This window comes from Lonchura striata, chromosome 6 (genome assembly GCF_046129695.1).
Source record: "Lonchura striata isolate bLonStr1 chromosome 6, bLonStr1.mat, whole genome shotgun sequence".
Taxonomy (NCBI): Eukaryota; Metazoa; Chordata; class Aves; order Passeriformes; family Estrildidae; genus Lonchura; species Lonchura striata.
In genome coordinates, this window is record NC_134608.1 from 43,402,636 (window position 1) to 43,426,079 (window position 23,444).

Sequence of the window (23,444 nt, forward strand, 5' to 3'; positions counted from 1 at the left end):
TTTAGACTACAGCTGTGACATGCTCAGATGAGCTCATGTTATGAATTCTGCCCGAGAAACAAAACAATATTTGATGTGCAACACCCATCATACTTGCTTTATTATTTTCAAATATCAAAGTTGAATCTGCTCATGGTCAAATGCTCTGAAATGTCAAAAGTTTTTTAGATGCTCACAGTGGATCACTAAGAATCTCTGCTGAAATTCAAGTTATTCCATGGTTTGTTGTTTTTAGTAGGGCTTGATGGTCTGAATGCCAACATAGCAGTAAACAGTTCAGCTCTCTCAAAACTTGTCTCAATGATACTTTTTCACCACCTTGGATGAAGAAATCCTGCATCCAAATAATTTATGAAGATATTGAAGAGCACAGGACCAAGGATGGAGCCCTGTGGAACCCCTCTGGTGACAGGTGACCATCTGATGTCACCCCATTCCTGTAACTCTTTGTGCCCACCCTGTGAGCCAGCTGCTCACCCATCACATGATGTTTGTCCAGCTGGACATTCCTGTTTGTGGCTATTACTGTGAGTGGGGAAGTCAAAACCACACAATCAAAATCAGCCATCATGATGAGAGCTCTACAAATTGGGATGTCAGATTTGAGATGAAATAGCAAAAGCCTTCTGTGCACACATGCAAGATGTTCAGAAAACAAGGGGAGTCAAGTACCAGCTGAGACATTTCTTGGAGCTCAGAGCCTTTGACATTCTGTATTCTTGGATGCAGCTGACTGGATGCAGCTGACACAGGAGTGTAATTGGCAAAAAGATGACATCATCTGGATCTGGACCTTTAAAATAAAATGGCAGAAGATAAAATAAATCTTTGCTCCAGAAAAGTTGGTGAGAGTTCCCTTCCGGCAGCCTTAGTAGAACAGCTGTGCTATTAAATTTCCAAAATATTTCTTTTGGTGGAAATTCAAACATTGAATTTAGCTTATGTATTAACTTGGCTGGTGAGGGGGCAATTAGCTGAGCAATTAGGCTTGCTGGCAAGGAGGTAGGAACAAAAAATAATTTTTAGCTTGTCATGTACAGAAGGGAGCTCAGGAAAGAGAAGATGAATCCACAGCTGCCCCCTGGCCCTAGCAGGGATAAGGCAGCAGCCCTGTACTAATAAGAAGCTTGAGCTCGGGATTTCCAATGCACAGTTTCTATATGTGGTTGTACATCTCTAACCTTTGTGAGAATCTGCCTGTATGGATCTTTATTTAGGATCGTCTTTAGGATCTTTTCAAATCCTCATTAGGATTTTAGATGCAGCTTGAGCTTTTCCCCTCCCAAGCCATGGTTTGATTTTCACAACTGCAGTTCTGATGTGCAGCATCAGACAATATTGCTTGAATGCACATCTTGATTTTGCAAATGTTTTTATATCCCTCTTGGTTTTTACTGCAGGCTGTAATTTGACTTGGACAGAAATGTGCACATTCTCTGATAGCCAGGGAACCTGGAAAAGGAGAAGATCCAGATCACCTTACCTGTTGGTCCTTACTAGCTACTTGTGCTTCTGGTTGATAGCTTAATTGGCTTCACTGTGGATCCTAGCAAAGCTAGAGAGGATGGGAAATGTTGAGATAACAGAAATCCCAGCTAGAGACTCTTTGTAAAGGTCAGGTATTGTCCACCATTCATTTGTCTGGGCTGCCTAACAAATGGACCTATAATTCCTGCTCTGCTGCAGAGCTGCTTTGTGCTGTGCCAGCCTTACCAGCCTCTGGGAAGAGTCTCCACAGGGGAGCCAGAACTTTTGCCTGTGCTTTTCCAGAGCACAGAGTGGATCTTCACTGCTGCAGCAACAAGTTCCTGCATTGTTGCACACTGTTCTGGCAGTGAGGCTTGGGAATTCCCACAGCTGATCAACATTTTTTGCTTCCCTAACCATGACTTACCCAACTTCTCAGCCTTGCTTCTATTGTTAGCCTTCTTTTCTTTTGGACTCTCAAGACAGCCCAAATGAGACACTTTCACCCTGAGGATTTTACTAGTTTCCCCTTTGCCAGAAACATTCTTTCATGTGTGAAGTTAAAAAAAGAAAGGAAAAACACAAAAAGATACTGCTTCAAGAAGTGGTAATAAAAATAAATCACCATAGTATGGCCAACAAGCTCTTTATTGAAATTCCTTTCTCTCAGGGGTTTTCCCTGAGCAACATAACCCGTGAGTATTCAGGAAATGTTCATCTAAAACCACAAAAAATCACAAGTGGGTAGAAACCAGAAAAATTGTTTGCTTTTGGCACCACACTTCTTATTTTAATCTCATGAAAAGTCCCAGGACTGAGATTAGATTTTCTTCTCCTTGAAATTCATGAGGGTCAAAAATAGAATTTGAATGAAAAAAATGTTACAATTAGAAAAAGCACTGTAGAAAATGTTCCGTTTGCAAAAAAAAAAATTACTCCCAATTAAATTTTCCCCATTTCTAAAATGATCTGCATTTTTAATATAATTTCTCAATACATGGCTAGCATGTACTGCTGTTCATAATATATTACAGTATGACATAATACAGTAGCTAATTAAGCTACTGAAATAATAAGATTTTTTTCTTATTTTAATGCAATTTAGTGAAATGTATAATGTTAATAATTAGCTGTAGCACTTATTTAGAGCTACTTAAAACTTAATGCTATATTCCTCAGAGTACTTTATCTTATTCTTTCAACCTGTAGTGCACTCTAACAGATTGACACATTGTACAGCCTAAATAATTTGCATGCCAGGGTGAGTCAACAGCAATGTTTTGCAGACAGCAGTGCTAATAGTGCTGTAAGAAATAGCTTAATATTACTGGTACTTTGTGCTTAGCTCATATCTTCCATCCCTGTACCAGCAGACACTTTACTAAGGCAATTAAATACCCATTCACTACTTCTGTTTTTCAGATAGACAATCAGAGGCAAGCATACTAAAAATCATCCAGACAAAAGCGTAAGGATTGCTACTGTGCCAGAGGATGGCAAAGGTCTCTTCCTCTCCCTGTCCTTGAAAGGACAGGTAGAACTAGAGAAACGAGAGGAGATGCACAGAGATGTTTGCTTCTTCCTCACCTCTCTTATTCACCCTGTGCTATTCCTAGACACAGGACCTAAATCTGAGCCACAGGCATTTACATGGCTTGATTTTTTTATAGCAACAAAAATGAGTTTCCCTTTAGCCCAAAGTGGCTGGAATCCCAGGTCTGGAATTGTGCTGATGGAGTAATGTCTGGAAGGAAAAAAAAAGGAAATCTCAAACATGGAAACACTAAACTCTATGGCAACAAGAGAAGAAACAAACGGGGCTTAAAGACACAGGCTCAGCATTAATTTAAGCACTGAGAATTAGAGAGAGGGAAATATCAGCATTTCATAATGCTGTGTTTTATTTTGAGTGAGAAGGTAGGGTCCTATGCCCAACAGAAATGTGTATCTGCTAGAGGGAGGCAGGCAGCATCCTGCTGCAGGCTGCTGGCTTTCATGAGAATCCTTTCTGGCCACTCAGCTGACATTACATGTGAGTTCTTTTCACATTATCCTTTTTTCCTGAGCCCTCTTTCCAGTCATGTGCTGTAAACACAAAGGAGGGAGCATATCTCTCTGTAATTTGTTAATCCAGTGCTAGGAGCTGACTGTGCTGCTGCTGCCAAACCATCTGCTCTTGAGTCACGGAGAGATTCCTCCCTTCCCTGAAGAGCAGAGATTTTTCTCCAGTGACATCTGACTTGCTCTGTGCTAATTGACAACTCTGTTGAAATTGATGTATCTGTTCAGGATGTGCTGGGGTTTGTTCCATTTATCCTGGCCCTAGTGATGACACTTCACAGGTCTCCCTTCAACCCCTAAATCCCTGGCAAACAGTTATTTTCCATACATAAACCTCCTGAGTTCTATCCAGAGTAGCCCAAAGGAGGTTTCTCTTGTTTCTTTTATTTCCTTTGTGGATCTGAACCTCTAGCCACCATGCCACAGTAGTTTCCAGTAAACATCTGGAGAGGAGAGACAAGAAGAAAGTAGTATGAAATTGCTCAGTGAAAGGCAGGGGCTTTTGAAGTCGGGACACAGGCTTTAGCTCAGCAGATCTGAATTTATTGTGTTTGCACTTCTGCCACAAAACTCCCTTGAGATCCTTGACAACACATCCCCTTTCATTATGCCTCAAGCTCTGAAGTGTCTGTGTTAGAGAGACCATAACCTATCTGGGAAAGGATTCTCTCCCTGTGCATGCACAGCATCTGCCATAATGAGGCTTCATCTGGGGAAGCTACTTCCATATAATCGCTGGGTGAACTTGTTGTGTAAAGTATTGCCAGGCTGTTCCCTTGCAGCACATTGCACTGCAAAGCTCAGCACCTGGATTTCCAGGCTCCTGTAGCTGCTGTGTCCTAATGATGTATGTACAATAAATTGGAAGTCATCTTTGTGAAAAAGACACACTTCCTTATAAAAAATGGATCAGGTTTAACTGTTTTTTAATTTTTAAAAATTACATCATAAGACTGCTTCTCAGCATTCGATGGCAATAACACCTGAATCTCAGGCAAGTGACTACATATCTGTTTCTTATTCAGCTGCTCTGAGCATCTCTTTCCCAGACTGGAATTTTCTCCTCCTGTAAGGTGATACTGCATTTCCCCACCGCCCTTGCCCTTACCACAAGGCCTTTGCTGTAAGACTGTCCCAGGCTGAGAGGATTCTTAAAGGAGACATATGGCCTGGACATCTGCTGTTCTGAGGACAAGATGGGCTACTCCCACACAGCAAGGCTGCTGGGAGCTGCAGTGTGTGTGGTGTGAGCTGTGCCTGTGTGTGTGTGTGTGTGTGTGTGTGTGTGTGTGTGCAAGAGGTTTGTGCAGCTCACTGCTCAGGGCACTGCCTGCCCTGCAGAAAAGCCATGAGAGCCACAGCAAACCAGCCCTCTTCAGTCATGCTGGGTCTGTGGCCAGGCTGCTCAGGGTTTGGAGAAAACGTGCCAAGCTGGCAAGAGGGCATGAAGAGTGGCAACAGCAGTAGAGGGAGAAGATGAAATTTCATGAGTGTTAATTCCTCCCTCAGAAGATCAGACAGAGGAAGCAACTCTTACCTTCAGCATGTTTCCCAGGGCAGGCTAAACATGTGGGACAGGAACAGGACAGTGGTTATTTCTCTCCCACGATCTACCAATTGATCTTAGACTAGCTCCTTCATTACTTGTTGTAAAAGTTCTCTTTTGATATAATGATAGGATAAGAATGCTCTTCTTTGTGAGGTCTTTTGGAGGAAAAACATCATATTGAAATTACAAATTATTATTTTTATCAGCATCACAGCTATCTTCCTCTTGAATAAAGACTCTCATTTGTACAAAAGACATCATTGTTGAGTATCTCTCCCTGGTGTCACACTGAAATATACATGCTTTCATTGTACAGAAAGAGAGTTGTGTTCCTTCATTCAAGGACCCAGTAAACTTTTCAGTGTGTGTCCTGGCATGGCATCATGAGGAGAGAGTAAAAGAGTAAATGAGAATAATGACAACCTTTTTATTTGGCTTCTGTCTCAGTGGATTTCTCTTCCCTCAGCTTCAGCAATTTTCAAGTTAAAAAAAAAAACAAACAACAAACAAAAACCAACGAAAAAAAGAAAAGAAGAAAAAAAAGCAGTTTTTGTTTTTCATTATTACATCCAAGTTTCCTCAGAACTGAGGCCAGGTACCTTCCAGACAAAGGGATCCTTTTTGACCAAAGTTCTCAAGTGTGTAACACTCATCCTATGCAATGTTGTATTTTAGCTGAGCTCGTTTCACACAGCTTTGCTCAGAGCCAGGGCTCTCGTGCTACAGCAGCTTTTAGAGGACAACCCAGTGCAGTGTTTCTCCCTCACCTGCTGCCTGTTTTCTGCACACTTGAACAGCTTCTGTCTGTGATAAACCCTGGATCAGTGCTGCTCAAGGAGCACTGGGGATCCCTGTGGCACCATTTCCTGAGGCAGCCCTGGTACGTTTTGCATGGAAGTAGAACCCAAGATTTTTGAAATAACAGTGGGATCAGAGGTATTATTGTTCAGGTGAACACATTTTGAAGGCTGAAAGGCTTTTGGTTTTCACTGCGTCAGCTGTGTGCCTCCTGCACATGGAAAGCAGACTACAGACCCAGAGCAGGAGAAATCAGAAAACTCAGAATTATAGGATCATTTAGCTTGTAAAAGATCAAGTCCAACATAAACCTACTACTGACAACTCCACCACTAAGTCATGTCTTGAAGAACCTTGTCTACACACATTTTAAATACCTCCATGGTGACTTAACCACAGCTTTTCCCAGCTCTTGGAAATGAACCCATGCCTTTGTTTTGCATTCTTCTATCTATGAAGAAAGCCTGAGAGTGTTTGCATTTTACAGATATTCTTAGAGAACTTTTCAGCAGATACGTTGCACATGAAAAATTCACATTTTGTCTCTATTCTTTTTCCTGATAAACCCTCTGGACAGCTTAAGAACTAATAGGATTATGATAACTATGATAAAGGTATGGCACAAATAACTTAGAGAAAAAGTAAATTATACCTTGACTGTTTAAAATTCTGGCTTTTGTTAGTACATGTTTAATTCAACACTACTATAGACAGCTGGAGGAAAAAAAGATCAGTTTGCTGAAGACTAATCTCAGTCTGCTCTATACAGCCAGTAACACAGATATCCTTGCATTTCCACAAGGAAAAGCATTTCTGATAAATCTTGACCTTTCTGATGCTTGAAAGGTTAAAAACAAGAAAAGCATGGAGGTTTTTCAGGAGGGAAAAAATGTCCCACTTTTCAAGCCTTTTCTTATTTGTCTCTGAAAGGAGCAAGGACAGCACAGACTCACCCTGCACTTTCTTTTGCCATTTCTCCTTATTTCTCCTTTCTGCTTCTCCTTATATCTCAGCAAGGTGCCTCAGTCAAGGCAGAACTTTCTGGCTGCGGAGTCACCAAGTCACAGGCAGCCCAGCTGTGTGTCTCACCCTCAGCCTTAAGAAGCCGACCTTGCAGCTCATTCTGGTCTTGAAATGTCTCAGAATGTTTAAAATAATGGAATAAAAACAAAACAGCATTGCTCAGACAGCAGGGTTTCCTGGGAGCACTGAAAGTCCTGAACAAAGGCGCATCATCCAAACAAGCATTTTTACCAATTGCTTTGCTTATCTTGCACAAAATGACACAAAGGGAGAGAGCTTTGTAAAATGTTGCCTTCTGGTGTTTAACCAAGAGTAGGAAGTAGCCAGACATCTGCCTTACAGCCTGCAGAAATTGGCAGTATTGTGGAGAATTAAATCAAGGAATACAAGAAAGAGAGAATGCCTTCTGCTCTAACAGGCAGAATCCAGCAGATTTAATACATAGTTCTGTTAAAGAGTAACACAGAAAACCCAAACACTTCATCTGGGTTTCTTAAGCTAAACTTTTCACCTGTTTGAATTTGGTTTTTCAGGATTCCTCACTTGGCATCCAAAGATGTGACTGCCAGAAGGATGATCACTGACAGCAGTAATGAAAGCCAGTGGGAGTCTGCTTTGGTGCTTTTAGAAGAAACAACAGAGTTTAAAAGCAAACAAAAGAAGAAACAAAAAAAAATTGTCTAAGCATCTAATTTTGGACCATGTTGATAAATACACTTGTGAGCTTAATCTGTCAGCCCATCTGTCTCAGCCCCTCAAATAAAAAATGATATATAGTCATCATCTCCTTGCTCAGAGCTGTGAGAAAGCTTTCATTATTGTTATGAGGTGTGACAGTGGGATACTTACTTGAGTATGTTAAGAAACGTATTCAAAGTCAACAATGCCAAATCTTCAATTGCCATTAAGTGTTTAATTCCTTTTTGTGTCTTGTTTCAGTCAGGAGATGTGTGGGGTTATCTCACAGAGATGCTATCATCAAGCACATTTGTTAATGCACAATTACTGTGATGTGTGGGGTCCAGTGTAAGGTCACAAATGCAAAGTTATACACATTTATGGCTGTGAGAGGATGTGGAAGGAAGCACAGTGCATGGGCAAGTGGTCAGAGAAGAACGGGAAATAACACCTGGTGCACTGCAGGGAAAGTCAAACAACCCATATTTTAATGAAGAATAATCAGGATAGAAAATAAATAAATAGATTTCAGGGAGTGGGATCAGACCTGCCTGCATTCTCTGGAAGGCTTCAAGGAGAAATCAGGCTTGAGGCCTGTGGTAATCTGCCCAGGTGAACTCTACTCTGAGTTAAATCTGAGGGGAAAGGCAAATGGACAGGAGTACTCCTGCCAGGTGGGCATGGGGAAAGGCTGAAATGAACTGCTGGGGAAAGGCAGAGAAAGGTCTGTAGGAGGGAGTCTCTCCCTAATGAATCTAAAATTAGTTTTTCCTTCCATAGCTTCAGCTTTGCCTTTCATAAATTTTGAGACATTATCTACTTTGGATCTCATGAAAAAATGCTTTTATTTGTACTGATTTTATTGTGGATTGAATTAAGAGTGATTTCAGGGCAACAAGACACTTCTCAGCCAAGGCTGTGTCAGTTTATAAAGTGGGATGCTAGGACACTTCCCTGGGCTCCCTTGCTCCCAGCACATTCTCCATACTGTGCTGCCAGATGATCCATACAAACCAGTCACAGAGAGAGGAAATAGCTCTTGTAATACCAAGTTCCACAGCTGGGGAAAACTGACAAGCTTCTGGGCTCATTTATGCTTGTGTGCTTGAAAACTTGTCTGTTTTTTCCAGCTATATAACCTGGCCTGATCAACAATTTTCCTCCACCTGTGAACTGTGTCATATCATTTGCCATGAAATTTTGATCATGTCTTTTCCTTCCGTTACACAGGGATAAGAGGCTGAGTTAGGAAACAAAAAGCAAAGGATAAGGAAAAGAAACCAACAGCCAATCCCTTATGCCAGAAATGACCACACTTCTGGAGACATCTGAAAACTTTTTAAACCTCACATTTGATAGGCCAATTTAAACCAGATTATGGTCTTGATATGATATTCCAGTCCATCTCCATTGAAGAAAGCATTTCAGGACCCATTCAATGTCAAACATCCTTATGAAGATAAGCATCTCTCTGAGAGGTTTCTTGACTGTGCATGCTCCACCACAGGATGGGTTTCCCTGCTTTTGGTGCAGCTGCCCAAACCAGCCAGCCACAAGAGTAGGAGCCTCTCCTTCTGGCATTTCTGCCTGGAGGGTGTTTGAGATAATATTGTTACTCTGTGACAGAGAAAGTAAACCCTTTGGATGCAAAACCTTGTGAAATACAGTGACTTACTTAAATAAAAGCAAACATAAAAAAGAAAAGTAGTGAACAAAGTAGAAAACATGTATCTTAGTTATCTTTGACAGATATTTGAATTGAGCAATAAATAAAATTTACTTTGTTCTTCAGTAATGGTGTTTTTCTCTCTCTCTTTTCTCCCTTGTTGAAGAACAGCTTGCTTTGACTACCTATTCTCACACATTAGGGGAAGACTTTATGCTGTAAAAACATTTATTTGATCCTCTCATCTGCTAAGATTTCCTGTCCTTTGTGAATTCCTCAGTTTTATACAGCCCACCACCAACATCTGGTCCTTTTGATCTGATGTTAAGCGTGTTTCACTTTTCTCTTGCAGAGAAGTTGGAGAAGCTCATGAACACTTGTTAGCCAGCCCTTCCTCCCATAGTGTTTCCTTTAGGTAGTCTATCAGTAAGTCTGAATGAGTGGCACCTCTTTTTTTTCTGGCAGGCACTTGTTGAGATGCTCACAGCCCCACTTTCCATGGCAGAGCAGTTCTGGACACCAGGGTTCATGCTTGGGACTGAAGCACCTGCTCCAAAGCAGGGGTTCTGCTTCCAGTAAAAGTACTCTTGGTGTGGTATGGCATTCACTGTCACACTGGCTCATCACCAATTTAGTTCTGTGCTTCATAAATTAAGAGTTATTTTAAACAGCAGATAAATGGTTGAATTAAAGGCAATTTGCAATGCTAAAGAATGTCTCCAATAGTGAGAATCTTCTTTTTGGTGATCAGTGACAGAACTTGAGGGAATGACATAAAGCTATATCATGAGAGGTTTAAGTTGGATATTAGGAAAAGGTTTTTCACCCAGTGGGTCTTTGGGCACTGGGAGAGGTTCCCCAGGGAAGTGGTCACAGAACCCAGCCTAGCAGAGTTCAAGAAGCTTTGGGACAACAGTCTTGGGCATATAGTGTGTTTTTGTGGTCTAGGGCCAGGAGGTGAACTTTGGTGATCCTCGTGGATGCCTTCCAACTCAGCATATACTGTGATGCTATGATTCTATGATTCCATTATTCTATGAATAGTGTGTGCCCAAGGCTGCACCAAATAACTGTCTGGCAATCAATACTGAGAACAAGTGTACATTTATGAAGAGTCAAAAGAAAGTGTAGCAATGGTAAATATCTTTCCTGGGAAACCCACTATCTAGATATTAATCTTTTATAAATACATCCCTTATTCTGTGGAGTTACAAAGAATAAAAGAAACAGTGACACTTTCCTGTAAAGGCTGAAATTAGATGTTCGTTGCCCGTGATCTCTAGGGAAATCATATTTATTTTATTGAACATTTTACCAACACTGGGAAAATACTCTCTTTTCCTGAATATTTTCCCTTTGTCACATTGCCAAAGCCTTACAGAATGATGAATCATTCTTTACTGACACAAGTGCTATTATTTCTCATTTGTAATATAAGCAATATTTTTGGTGCAAGAATTTCAGACACTTGATACTGATGTTACAATGGGACCTAGTGCTTGCATATTTGAGCCTATGGGGATGGCAGGAAGACATATTAAAAAAAAAGGGCATGAAGACAAATTAAAAAAAAAAATATTTCTGTGGTAAAAGTAGGTGATGTTCACAATGATTGCTCATACCAATAGGGCTGTATGGGAGATCCACATCATAAATAATGGAACTGCATATGTGAAAACAGAAGTTCAGCAGGAACCATCTGAGGCTGCAGCAGATGAGGACGGTGGCAGTTGTGCTGCTGCTGGGAGGACCTCTGGGCTCAGAATAGTAAAGGACACTGCAAGACAAAACACCAATGAATTTGCAGGAGAGTAAAGCAGTGAGTAGAGGATGGGTGGCTGTCATAGCTCAGACTTCCCTACAGCCTCTTCTAAGGTGCCTTATAGAAGGACAGAAATAAATTTAAACCAACCTGGCTCAGAAACAAAGTTTATGGGTCAAAACTGTCAGAGAGATAGGATGAAAGAACAGGCAAATGAGCTGGACCCTGCTGGATCCTGCTCAAAGAGGTGGTGGCTACAGTGGCAGCTGCATTCTAGCACACCAGCAAGTGTGGACAGAGAAGAACAGGATCAAGAGAGTGATGCATTGCTTTGATTTAATCAGTGGAATGTACCCTGTGGGATTCTCACCTCATCCCAATCACTGCATTTCAAATGGATATTGTGGAACTAAAGGATGGAGAGGAAAAGAGGAGAAGCAGGGTAAAGAATACTAAACTTGTCTCTTGGTGGCAATTAAAAAGCTGGTGAGCATTTTCTTAACAAAAAATACCAACCTGGTTAGTCAAGAAAATGTTAGAGAGGTATGGTTTAACTGTTTGTCTTGTTTTTTTGGGAACCAAAGGGTAATTTAATGAAAAAGAATGTAGGAAGTTCAAACCTGATTAGAGAATTTTTTCTTGGTACAAAGTAAGTTAGATAATCGATCAGTTCCACCACAAACTTCTGGGAGCAAAACCTTAACACATTTTAAAGATGAATTAAACATATAGAAAGAGAGAGCAAGAGGTAAGAAGCATAATTACTAAACCAAAAACACTTCAGGAGCTGAGTTAGGCCTTTATTAGTAGAGAACAAGATAGAACTGTGAGCTAGAAAGGTTATCCCAATGAGTTTACTGGTTTTATCTGTTGAAATAATAAGGAATTATCTGCTCATTTCTGGAGGCAGAATGCTATACAAAGAGGGTACTTAATCTTTTCTGGCCTGGCTGCATTTATGTGACAATATTCCAGCAGATCTATGAGCCCTAGGCCTGAAAAAAAGGGAAAGATTGAGGAGTGAGGCTTTTGGCAAAGCAGTTTGTGGTCCAAAAATGAAATAGCAGGGGATACTTCAGGTTAGTCCTGAAAGTGCACTGCAGGAGCCATCCAGTAATAGAAGTCATCCATTATCTCTCAGGCACAAATATTTTGAAAGGAAAATTTCTGCACAAGCTTGGAAAAGATGGCTGGCTCATCATTCTGATGATATTTCCATAGAGAACTCACAGTATTTGCAAGGTTGCCAACTTTTAAGCAATCTTCTCTCAGCCAATTTCTTTCTTTCCCTCCCCACACTACCAAACATTATTAGATCATATTATGAATGTATTGCCTGCCAAATTTCATATCTAGTTAATCACACTGAGCACTGTGACCTTATAAAAGAATCTTAAACTGATTAAAATCTTTACTCTGTGCCTACACACAAGGGAAAAAAAGTCTCAACTACTTATTTTTGAGTACTGTTTATTAAGGCATTTTGATTTATGTTTTCTTCTTCTTTTTGCAGCTGATAGGTCATACTTCAAAGAGAAAAGCTATTAAAGAAAGTAGTGGGTCCATCTTAGTTATGATCACAGGGAGGCAGAGGTTAATACCAAATATACTCCAGATAGTTGAGAATATGCAGATCTTTTTCATACTCATCTTACTTATTGTTCCATTATTTTGGTTTACAATGAGGCCTATGTGGCTTATTTTGCTTGATAAAATCATAAAACGTGTAAAGCAGCTTTACTCTGCTAGAACAGCAGAGCAGGGCTGGCACCAAAGGCCAGATCCAGCCACCCTTCTGGCACGTGCACTTTGCAGAAGCAGACAATATTGTGCTTCATGAAGAGTGGCAACCCAAACCAGCACAATCTGCCTGGATTTGGATCACGTTTTCCTTTGATTAAAAATACATGAAAAGAAATCTAAACCAAATGTCAATGGCTAAGAGATCTTCACATAGAAAACAGTGTCTGAATACAAACAATGGTATTATGGACAGAACCAAATAGACAGGAATAACCCCCTCACAATAGTCAATAATCTTGCAGCAGAAACTAAAAATTCTTTACTGGATCCAAGACTGGCCCTTCTAAGGTCCTTCTGGACCTTAGCAGTTAAAACTACCTGAAGTAGATTTTTCTGTATAGACTTTTTCTTTTCTTGAAAGTTTTTTGTGCTCTAGTGCAATAGGAGTTTGTGAAGGTGTCATAAAGGAAATTTAAACCTGTGCTGCCATGAGGCACGTACTATCATGGCTTCAAGATAGAGAAATAATAACAAAGATGGAGAAAGGTGGATTTTCAAGCAGGACAGAGTGCAATGGAATAAACTATTCCTTTATTTTACTGCTCAAACTTGTAAGATCAAAACCCTGCTGGAGAAGACAAGAATTGCTATTATTTATTTTCTAGTCCTTTTTATTGCTCCTATTCTAGGAAGAAATGTTCAAAGTAGTAAAAATCAATACCCTCTCTGTCAACTTGCACGCCAGTGAATGCTAAGAGCCAAGGGGAGCAATAACGCTGTGGAAAAAAATCTTTTACTTTTGTTTCAACTGATTTTTTTTAACCTTTAAAGTGAACCAGCAGTGTTGATCTCTAATCCTGGAGTCTTCTACATAAATACTTGCTAAAAACTCTGATACACTTATTAGCAGTGTATGCTGAAGGATTTAGAAATTAGAATTCCTGTCACTCTTCTAGTGTCTTTGAAGCAGGGTTCTGGTGCTAGTCTGGTGGTAAACCCAGAGAGAAATCAGCACTGATGGAATCTATTTATTTTTATTTCTTGCACCAAACAGGCAGCACACTGCAAAATGAGGGCCAAGGGCAGCAACTGCAGTACTGATAGCAATGCCTCACATCTCTGCAGGTGAGGGAAGCCCATCCACCCCAGGATTTTGGCAGAAAACTTTCCATGTCACCTTGGCATTGTCACTTCTCCCAGTTTCAGTTATGGCTATCCACTGAACTCAATAAGACTACTGATGTAACCAAAGTTAGGCATATGCTTAATCTTTACTAGGTCATAGCTTAAAATATCATTGTGATCACTGTGCAGTATCTTCATGGATATTTTAAACAGACATCTTATGAGCTACACAAGGTCTTCTATTAACTTGAATAAATTCTTCAGTTCACACTTTTTCTATACAAGGCATTTTTACCTGAGTAACAGCTTATAAGATTTCTAAACCACCCCAATTTATATAGCTATGTAAGTAGCAGAATTATGCCAAGATGCATTTTTCTGTGGTATTCAATACACAGAGGAGGATTTTGTGACACAAACATATGCTATACTTGCTGAGGAGGCATTCCTGAAAAGTGCCACAGTTGGTGATTTTACAGATGCAAATCAATTTTTCCCCTAAGAATTATACAAGGGCAGTGGATAGGATTTGTGCTTCAGAATTATGCACAGGTTAAATACTGAGAGACAGTATTTAACAATGTATGATCCAATTCATATCCCAATGTCACTGCCTAAAAATAATTTTAAAAATTTGTTAGGAAATTTTAAAAAGTTTTTAAATGAAACAGCAGTTGTGGTTGGGCACACCAGAGTTCAAAGATGACAAGGATGACATGGAGGATAACTATATGAGAGCAGGACCATCAGGACTGTCAACTTGGCACATCAGTGCTTGATAGGGACAGAAAAAGTGAGTAAAATGATATTTTTCAGCAACTTGCTTCCCAGCACTTGGTTTTACAGTAGCTGAAAAGGGCAAAGACTTTTTTTTAATAAAAATTGATGACATGACTGCACATTGGTCTGGGATTTTGAGCAGTATATATTTTTATAACATGAGATCAAATTTTGCATTCCCCTGGTGACTTGTCCAACTGTTCTCAGAACAGACTGCTGGTCTGAAAGATCTCAGTCACTTAATCTATTAGTCGGAGTAATCTTGTTCTTTCTTTCTGAATCATTATATATATTCTTTTTATCATCTTTGTCATCTTATTTCAATCTCTCCCTCTTTGTCAAGGTCAGTCAAGTCAACCAAGAGAGAAGTACAAAAAACCTAAAAACTGATTAGTGTAAGATGATGTAAAATAATGAACAGCAGAACTCCCAAAAGTTGCATCAGGAAAATAAATGGTGTGTTATTATACATTTCATGATTATTTACTTGTAGGACATGTAAAACAACTGCATAAAGGGTGAATGGTTTTGTTACTCCTTGTTATTGGGATTTCACTGTTATTCCCAGATAGATGTTTTCACAGAACCTTCCTAAGGACATTTTGGCAAATTTTACCTACAGGGACAGAAAAAGTAAGCCTCAATTTCAGTTTTTATGAGAATCAATGAAGGGAGAAAAGGAGATGACAAAAAAAGCAGTACTTCAGACTAAGCTCTTAATTTGTTAGACAAGTCCTACATCACTCCATTATCTCCATCACCTAGCCACAATACAGTTACAATTTGTGAAGTGTACTTCCAGAACTGTTATATTTCTACATTAACAATTTGAAAAATCAGATACTGAGCGCCTATGAAAAGCTGACCTTCCACCAACTGTTTCCCACATACATTTTTCTGACCTTTGTTTCATGCATACATTCATCCGACTGGACTTTATGCTGCAGTTGGCCTTCTTGGTGGAACATGGTTAGGTTTCTGTCCCAAAACCTTACTTTTTTTCTTGGCTTCCATCCTGATTCACATAAATTCTCATTTACCCAAGACCATAAAATATAAGTCCAACTTAAATAAAATCAAAATAATTCCTAATCTTCGTGTCTCTGATGTTTGGTGATCAGTTTGAATTTGCTATACTGACTAAAAGTTGTATTCATTAACTTAGAAAGCCTTATTTGATAACCTTCAAACGAAAAATGTGTATCACAAGAATGACTGAATCTACAAGCTGTTAAATTTCCACACAGGGAAATAAATAATTGCAGCCCATTTTTATTATCCCCTTAGACAATAATATCAGTGTCTGACTGATTGTTAAGTAGGATTGACTACTGGCTAGTTTTAATTTCAAGCATGTTGCTATGGTGAAGATTATCATAGACTGCATACAAAAGTGAAACACAGAAGGATCACTGAAAAAACCATCCCGACAAAGACATGTAATAATAACTGAAGAAAAGCATATTTCTTGGTAGGTGCCATTAAGCAGTCATATCTTTCTGACCATATTTTGATGCTGACCTGTCCAGAAATATATTCGGAATTGTGAACTTTAAACTGTTTCAATTTTCCTGATAAAATCTTTCTAACAAATACATTATCAAATACAAATGCTTTCTAACAAAGCATTATCATTTTCTTTAGATGTCCCATTAGGTCAAGGGCTGTATTGTGTGCTGGCACTGCAGCTCCTACCTCTTTGGCCCCTTCTATTCACATCCAGTTAGCTCTCCTGGACTGTAATGCTTCAGTCATAAGATTAACACCCCACAGAGAGATGGGAATATTTTGCAGAGCTCTGGCTAGAAAAAGCCAAACAAAGGGCCCTTATCTGTAGGTGCCTGTGTGGGTAGGCTTCCACAACTCCAGTTCATAACACTGGATACTTGCATTGCACATGTTCAGCAGAACTTGAAGCCCAAAGGGCAAAGTATATTTTTGATAATCCTAGGAACTTATAAAATGGTCCTCAGATATTCCAGCAAGGTCTGGAATTTAGTTTAGAAGCCTTATTTTAAAGGCAAACACTTTATAATCGCTCCTCTAAAAGGATTCTCCATATTGGACAACAATGCTTTGAAGGGAGAAGCAAAATATTAGTGCTAATCTTTCATTAACCTCTCTTGCTGTTACTCCTGAAGTGCCAGATCTGAGTTTCATCTGAACTTCATTTCCCCCTGAGATACAAATCCTTTCTACCCTCTCAATGGGTCCATTTTCTTTTATGATGTCTTTCCAGTGGTTTCTTCATATATTGTTTGAGTGGCATGGGTATTATTGGGCAGTCACTAAAGTTCAAAACCTAATTCCAACAATCTTCTTGGGAGCATGTTTGAGTCCAGATGATTCAACCTTTTTTTTGGCAGAAAACTCCTCTAGTTAAATGGGAATATTGCCCGTAAAAAAGAAATGGGCTCCAAATGTTCTTGTAAGAAGGAGGTCCTGTGAAGGCATCTATTCTGTAGTAGCAGAAGCGAATAACATTGAAAATCACAGATTTCCTCCTAGCAGAACCTCTGGAGCTTTGGATGATGATCAGGAACATTTGGGACAGAATCCTCTGAACAGAGGTCACAAAAGTAGAATTTTTTCTGGCAATGTTCCAGTAACAGAAACAAGAGATTTAGAGGCGGGGGGGGGGCGGGGGGAAATAAAAAGTTTGCTAAAATTTTAAAGACTGAAAAGCAATATTTTTTATTTCAAGTCCAAACTGAATTTATTCAGAACTACATAACTACATATCCATCCTGAATTATTCTTCACTGAGTCCTCTCAAGCAGGACAGTCCAGAGCTACAAGTACCAAATGGGATGAAGTTTCTGTATTCCACCCTGGACCTGACACTGTTTTTCAGGGTATGTGCCTCAGCTCACATCTCTGCATGTCACTTCCCCCAGTATAAAATAATGGCATTCTTTCTGTTTTTGCAGGTTGGACCACACACTGTTTTTCAGATTTCATGGCAAATTATTAGAAACAGGAACTAGTGCTATTAATTGCACATTAATTATTCACTCAGTGGTCAATTATTAATTGTTAAAGGTCTTGCTTTACTCTAGGTTGAAATGGATTGCTAGGTACTTGGAAGTTATTATTAATACACAATAACTCTATCAGTTTTGCAGCACTCCCTTTTACAATTCAGTTTCAGTGGAATGTACTTTCCAAACCTGTACATTCAATGGTAAGGCAGATTCAGCATCGAAGCCAAATGCTACAGTGAGATTCCTCAGCAGCACAGACACATGGTTAAGAGCTTTTAGCTTTCTTTCATGGGGGATTACATACAAACTGAAATATTTGGCTGGTGCAATGTGCCTGGTTTGGTCCCTGCCTCTTAATAGGAATGCAAGAAGTGCATTCAGGAGCACTGTATAAGTTGCCCATGGTCATTCCTGGGACTAAAGCTACATCCCAACAGACAGCCCATGTAAATAGGCCATGTGCAAACTTGTGGGCTCATGACTGAATTCCCTTGTTTGGCTGCTGAAACCATTCTCTAAGGAGGCGACTAAACTGATTTTGCAAGGTGCCGAGCTAAGCTAAGCACTGTAGAGTCATGCTGAGTGTGGCTATATCTTCTGGTGGCATAATTACATTCCCTCAGAGACCAAAAAAGGAAAAAAAAAGTCATAAATCTACCAGTTAACTCTTTAGTTCACACCTCCTTAGTACACAAGGGCCACTTTTCCACCCTAAAATAGAAGGTGTCCCTGCAGAGCTGATTCCTGCAGACACAACTTCATCTATTCCTTTTCTAGCATGTTGAATGTCTCACCACAGGAATTGATCCAAATGAATAACTGTGGCCCTTGTGGGCATATTTTCCCCAGTGGTTCTGGCCTTTATGAAACCAAGTATTAAATCTTCTGTGTTTGGCTTTAAAACTCTGCTTCCCTGTGTCCAGCCTCACTCAGTGCTGTGATTTCCATTCACTTTACACACCAAACCCAGATTTTGGCTTACATCCCCATGAGCAGTCCCCCTCAGAGACATCTAAGCCTCAGACATCTGTAAGTCAACTTGCAGTCCAAAAAGGTCTTACTAGCTTAAATAATTTAATTGCTTATTGGAAAGAATGGCTAGGAAATAAACTAATCATGATTACACAGGCTTTAAAATAGCTTAGTGTTTATTTGTGAAGATGTAAGAGCTTCCCATTTTCACTGTTTTCATCTACTCCTGGGGGCTTCATTTTTATCCTCAGTTTTTTTCCTCCTGCCACTGAGCAGAAATGGCTTGTTAGAGGAGCCCAAAGCTGGATTTAGGAAGGAGTTTAGACCATATGTATGAATGATCACAAGGAGCAAGGGACCACCAAGGCAGAGTTTCAGGGTCCTGGGGCAAGATATGTCCACAAAGGACTCCAGGAGAAAGTAGCAACTGAGCTATAATAAGGCCCAGTGGGACTTGGAGAGCTTTGGTGACCTCCTCCTGGGCTACAAAGCACCCAGGGCAGCAGCCAGGCTAGCTCAGCAAGGATTATGTGCCATAAAATCTTGGCACCTATCTCAGGTCTTCTTCTATTGGTATTCCCAATGGTAGTGTTAAAGATTTGGGAAAAAAAATACTTTGGTACTGTTTTATATGGAAGGTGCACAAACCCTGAAAAGACCATTCACAGTATAAAAAGAGGTTGGCTCACAGACAAGCCTAAACTAGAGAGATGTCTGGTTAAAGGAATTCACCCCATGAAAGACCACCTGAAGGTATAGGGGATTTTGCACTACACTGAACTACTCAAGGCTTCCATTGGCAATGCCTCTCACATTTTTGGGTCTGCTCAACATGCCTGAGTTTTCCAAACTGTAGGTATTTGTTAAAGCTTTTTTGGTTACTTGATTTCCTACTCCAAAGCAAATGCCAATTTTTCAATTTTCTCCCCTCATAATATATATAAATTTTGAAATCTTACTATAGAAATCAAATTGAGAAAGTCTGATTCAGAGGTAAAAACTGTCCTTTGGAAAATATTAAAAAAATTGTTCAAGAAAAATTTTAGAGAAAATTAAGTATGCTGCTATGAAATATGGGTTGAAGACCAGAGAAAAAGTCAGTAGCATGTGCTAACAGAAAAGGCAAAACAGAATATGACACAAAGATAAAATCCAAACTAAATGGTCTCAATTGTTTGGATTAAAAATTTCCTCAATATCAACATGTTCTGACAAAACATTTCAATTTTGCCAAAATTGCATTTCCTGGCAAAAAACGGACACTAAAAAGGTTTTGACTAGCACAAGCACACGTATGCCAAGTGATTCCTTTTGTGTGTTGTGGTTTTCATCCGCTGTGGAGTGAACTTTTACTGAGCCTCATTCATTCATCTGCCCCACCATAAAAATGCACGGCTATTTTAAGCACGTTGTAAAGTGAACCATGTTACTTGGCCAGGCTGCCCAATTGCAGGAGTGTGGGACAGGAATCCCTCTCTGCACCCATCCCACACCCAGCCTTGCCACCCCCGGGGATGCATCAGCCCCCACAAGCCCAAGGGGAGCAAGGACAAAGTGCCTCCTTCTGGAGGTGTCCGTAGCTTCAGCTCACCCGCAGCAACCAGGATGGCTCATACAGAGAGATATCAGCATTCCTCTTTCTCCCTGCTTTAAAACATCTTTCTTTACATAAGGAAAGCTGCTATCTCTGCTCTGAGCACTGAGCCAATAAAGCCATCGCAAAAGGGATCTGTTGCCAGAGTCCAGAAAGGGTTAAGGCAGCAGTTGGAGAGGTTTGGGGTGACGTGTGCTTCTGGACGCCTGAGAAGTCTCTTGAAGGTAGTTCCCCTCTGGTGAGGATGGGAGCGTGCTGAGGTCTGAAATCCGAGATCCCTCGCAGCCTGGAGCTGGTGAGGTCCCGGTAAAAGCTGTTTGCTTGCTTTCCCTTCCCGAGCAGTCACACCGCTGCTGGCCTGGGCAGTATGGAGCGAGCACCCTGGACACTTGTAGGACTCACCCTTCTCCAGCTCCTGCTCATCTCCTGCTTGCCAAGAGGTACTGTAAGAGAGCGTGTGTGTTCCCGGCATGGTCGAATGAGCCCCTTCCCTTCAGCGTGGTCACAGGGGTTTGATCTCATGCGCTGTCATGGGAAGCAGAGGTCTGCAGGGACAGCAATAACAGAAAGAAGGGGCTCTGCTTTATGTACTTTTTTTCTTGTCAGCATGGAGAGCATGTGTGTGCGTGTGTGCGTGTGTTTTACTCAGGAATGATTTTCAGGCAAACTTAATAGCCTTAAAGAGAAACAACTGGCTGAATTTGTTTGCCAATGGCCATTAAGAAAAATGTATGCAATCACTTTTCTTATTGCTCCTTTTATTTTCTCAACACTCAGTGCTACGGAAATGATGATAAAAAGAGACATTTAAGTCTCTGAATTGTAAAGCGTAATTTGTTTAGTTTGGCAAGACAGAGATTTTCCTCTCCAGCCCCAACACCAAGAATGAACGCAAGGGAGAAAAAAGTGAAGGAAAAAAAGAAAACAAAACCCACACATTGTTTCCAAGCTGGGATTTAGCTCTTCCAATATTATTCTCTCAAAGGGAAAGCCTTGTTAAAGCAGAATGATCTTTTTTATAGTCAAGCCCCATCCCAGTTTCTGCTGAACCAGCAAGTATTATCTTGATAAGGTTGAGCAAAAAGCATTTACTGTTGAGTGCAAATTTGCTGTAGTTATGGCCACGAATCTGGGCTGTTTACACCTGGAGGTGTCCAGACCTGCTTGCAGCAGCCAGCTGTCAGCATCGTGGGCTGCTTTCTTGGGAGCTGCAGCCCTAAGGACTGGGAGGTGAGGTGCCCTCAAGTCACCCACTCTTGAAGCTGCTGCATATTTCAGCACTGCTGACTCCTCTTACCAGGGGAGCTGTCAGATCTGCAGGCACTCAGATCTCAATGACTGTAAAGAACTGGTGTCAAGGATGGTGCTTCAGAGCCCCCCTCAGCAGGGGTTGCAGCAGAGTCTGCCTCTGCAGTGCTCTCCCCTGCCAAGCCCTCACAACACAGGGATCGGGTGATGACCAGGGTCATCTGCCCACCAGGCTGGCCACCAGCACCTGCAGCCATCCTGGGAGGCTGGGCTCCTGCCAAAGCTCCCCCTGGGCCACAAGCACAGAGAGCTTCTCCTCACCTCTGTGCCACATGCACTGACCTGTCCCTGCAGTGTCCCTCAGACACGTGCCACCTTGCACACTGGCCAGGCAAGGTGGCTCCTTGGCATGTGTCGTGCTGGAGTGGCACAGAAGTAGCCCCACCAGTGGCAGAGGATCCCTGGGCACAGGCTGTGGCTGTCAGGCAGCTGGGTGGGCATAAACCCCTCCTGCTGCAGGGGCAGCACATCTCTGTCGTGGCAAGAATCTGGTCTGCAGAGTAATCTAGCAGTTAATCCCCAAGGCAGCAGTGACAAGGGGAGGCAGGAGAAAGGACAACAATGGCCAGTGGTACACAAGGGCTGTGGGCTTTGGAGGGAGGGTGCTGATTCCCCCAACACGCACTCCTTGCACACCAGGAACAGCGTGAGAAGAGCCTGCAGGACACATGGACATCAGCTGTCCCCCTTGCCCCCTGTCCCCCTTGCCCCCTGCCCTGCTGCTGCTGGAGCAGCTGCTGGCTCTTGCTGGGCACACAGCTGGCAGCATGAGGGGCCAGGAGCCCCCTCCAGCCACAGCAGGAGGGGCTCTCAGAGACAGGGGAGCGATTCAGAAGTGCAGTGGCCTTAACATGTCAGGGCAGGTTGGAAAATAGCGTTTTGTCTCCTCCCCACAGATGTATCCAATTTTTATCCATATTTATCACACCCAGTTGCACAGGGCCTGCCTCGAGAGCTGGGGGCAGGAGTCAGGGCGGTCTGGGAATTTACTTTTTGGAATAAACTTGGAGTGCAAGTGACTCATATTTCCTTAAAAATATATGTGTTTTTGTGTGTTTCTGCCTATCTAAACCCTTCCCAACCTCTCTTCCCCTCCCCCTCCAGCCTCTGTCTAGAGAAGTGAAGGCCAGATGCACTCAGACACATCCAGATGCATTCAATCTTAGCAAATGGGTTACTTCAGTTCACATGTTTAGGTTTCTAGCATGGACAAAGAGAAAGAGACTTGCTTTTTATTTTGGGAAAAAAAGCTGGGGTTACTCACTTTTGACCCTGAGGTCTCTTCAAGTAGCTCCCAGGAGTCCCAGCAAGCCTGCCAATGCCCAGGATTTTTCTTTCCACCAGCCTGAAGGATGCCTGACCATCACACGACAGCAGCAGGACCTCCTTTGGGTGTGTGGGTGCCCCTCTCCCTCCTGCAAGAATAGGGACATGGTAAGGGGAAAACTGGAAGGAAGGCCAGGGAGGGAGGCAAGCCATCAGCAGGGACAGAGGCCTGGCAGACTGAGAGCATCTTCAGTCCTTGGTTAGGGCTGGACTACACACTCCATGGGAGCTGTAAGGACTAAAAATTTGAGGAGGGTTGCTGCTGCCCATCTGAAATGTTTCTATCTGGGCAACATTAACTCCAAGTTAAGCTGTCAACGTGTTGTGGGTCTCCACAATTGCAAGTGGCAAGTCCTCAAGACAGGTCCAGCGCCACTCCTCTACGTTTAGGACACGAGCACATTCTCATGTTATGTGGTCATGAATTTCAATACTGCAGCTGCTGTTTCTCCGCAGATTTCCAAACATTCTCCCCTATTGCAGAAGTCTAACATCATCAATGCTGTCACTTACTCAAAAGTTCTACATTCATTACCTGCTCCTGCTCCTTGTCTTGCAGCACAGAGAAGACAAATTCTCTTCCTGATCATACTAATACAATTTTTCTG

General features: G+C 41.5%; 1 protein-coding gene and 1 long non-coding RNA gene across 4 annotated transcripts in view; one reads left to right on the forward strand and one right to left on the reverse strand.

Moving 5' to 3' along the window:
- Window positions 1-696: 696 nt before the first annotated feature.
- On the reverse strand, window positions 697-22,887 carry LOC116183748 (uncharacterized). The gene is made up of 3 exons (XR_004148440.2): window positions 22,775-22,887; window positions 20,605-20,747; window positions 697-793 (listed from the first exon to the last, which is right to left on the reverse strand). It is a non-coding gene; the product is annotated as an uncharacterized LOC116183748 (long non-coding RNA).
- The window catches only part of PAMR1 (peptidase domain containing associated with muscle regeneration 1), a 54,474-nt gene continuing 51,465 nt past the window's right edge, over window positions 20,436-23,444 (forward strand). For all 3 annotated transcript variants that reach the window (XM_021555126.2, XM_077784233.1, XM_021555125.2), the window contains exon 1: window positions 20,436-20,642. In XM_021555126.2, coding sequence (XP_021410801.1) covers window positions 20,570-20,642 — 73 coding nt within the window. In that variant the 5' untranslated portion in view covers window positions 20,436-20,569. The remainder of the gene's footprint in view (window positions 20,643-23,444) is intronic.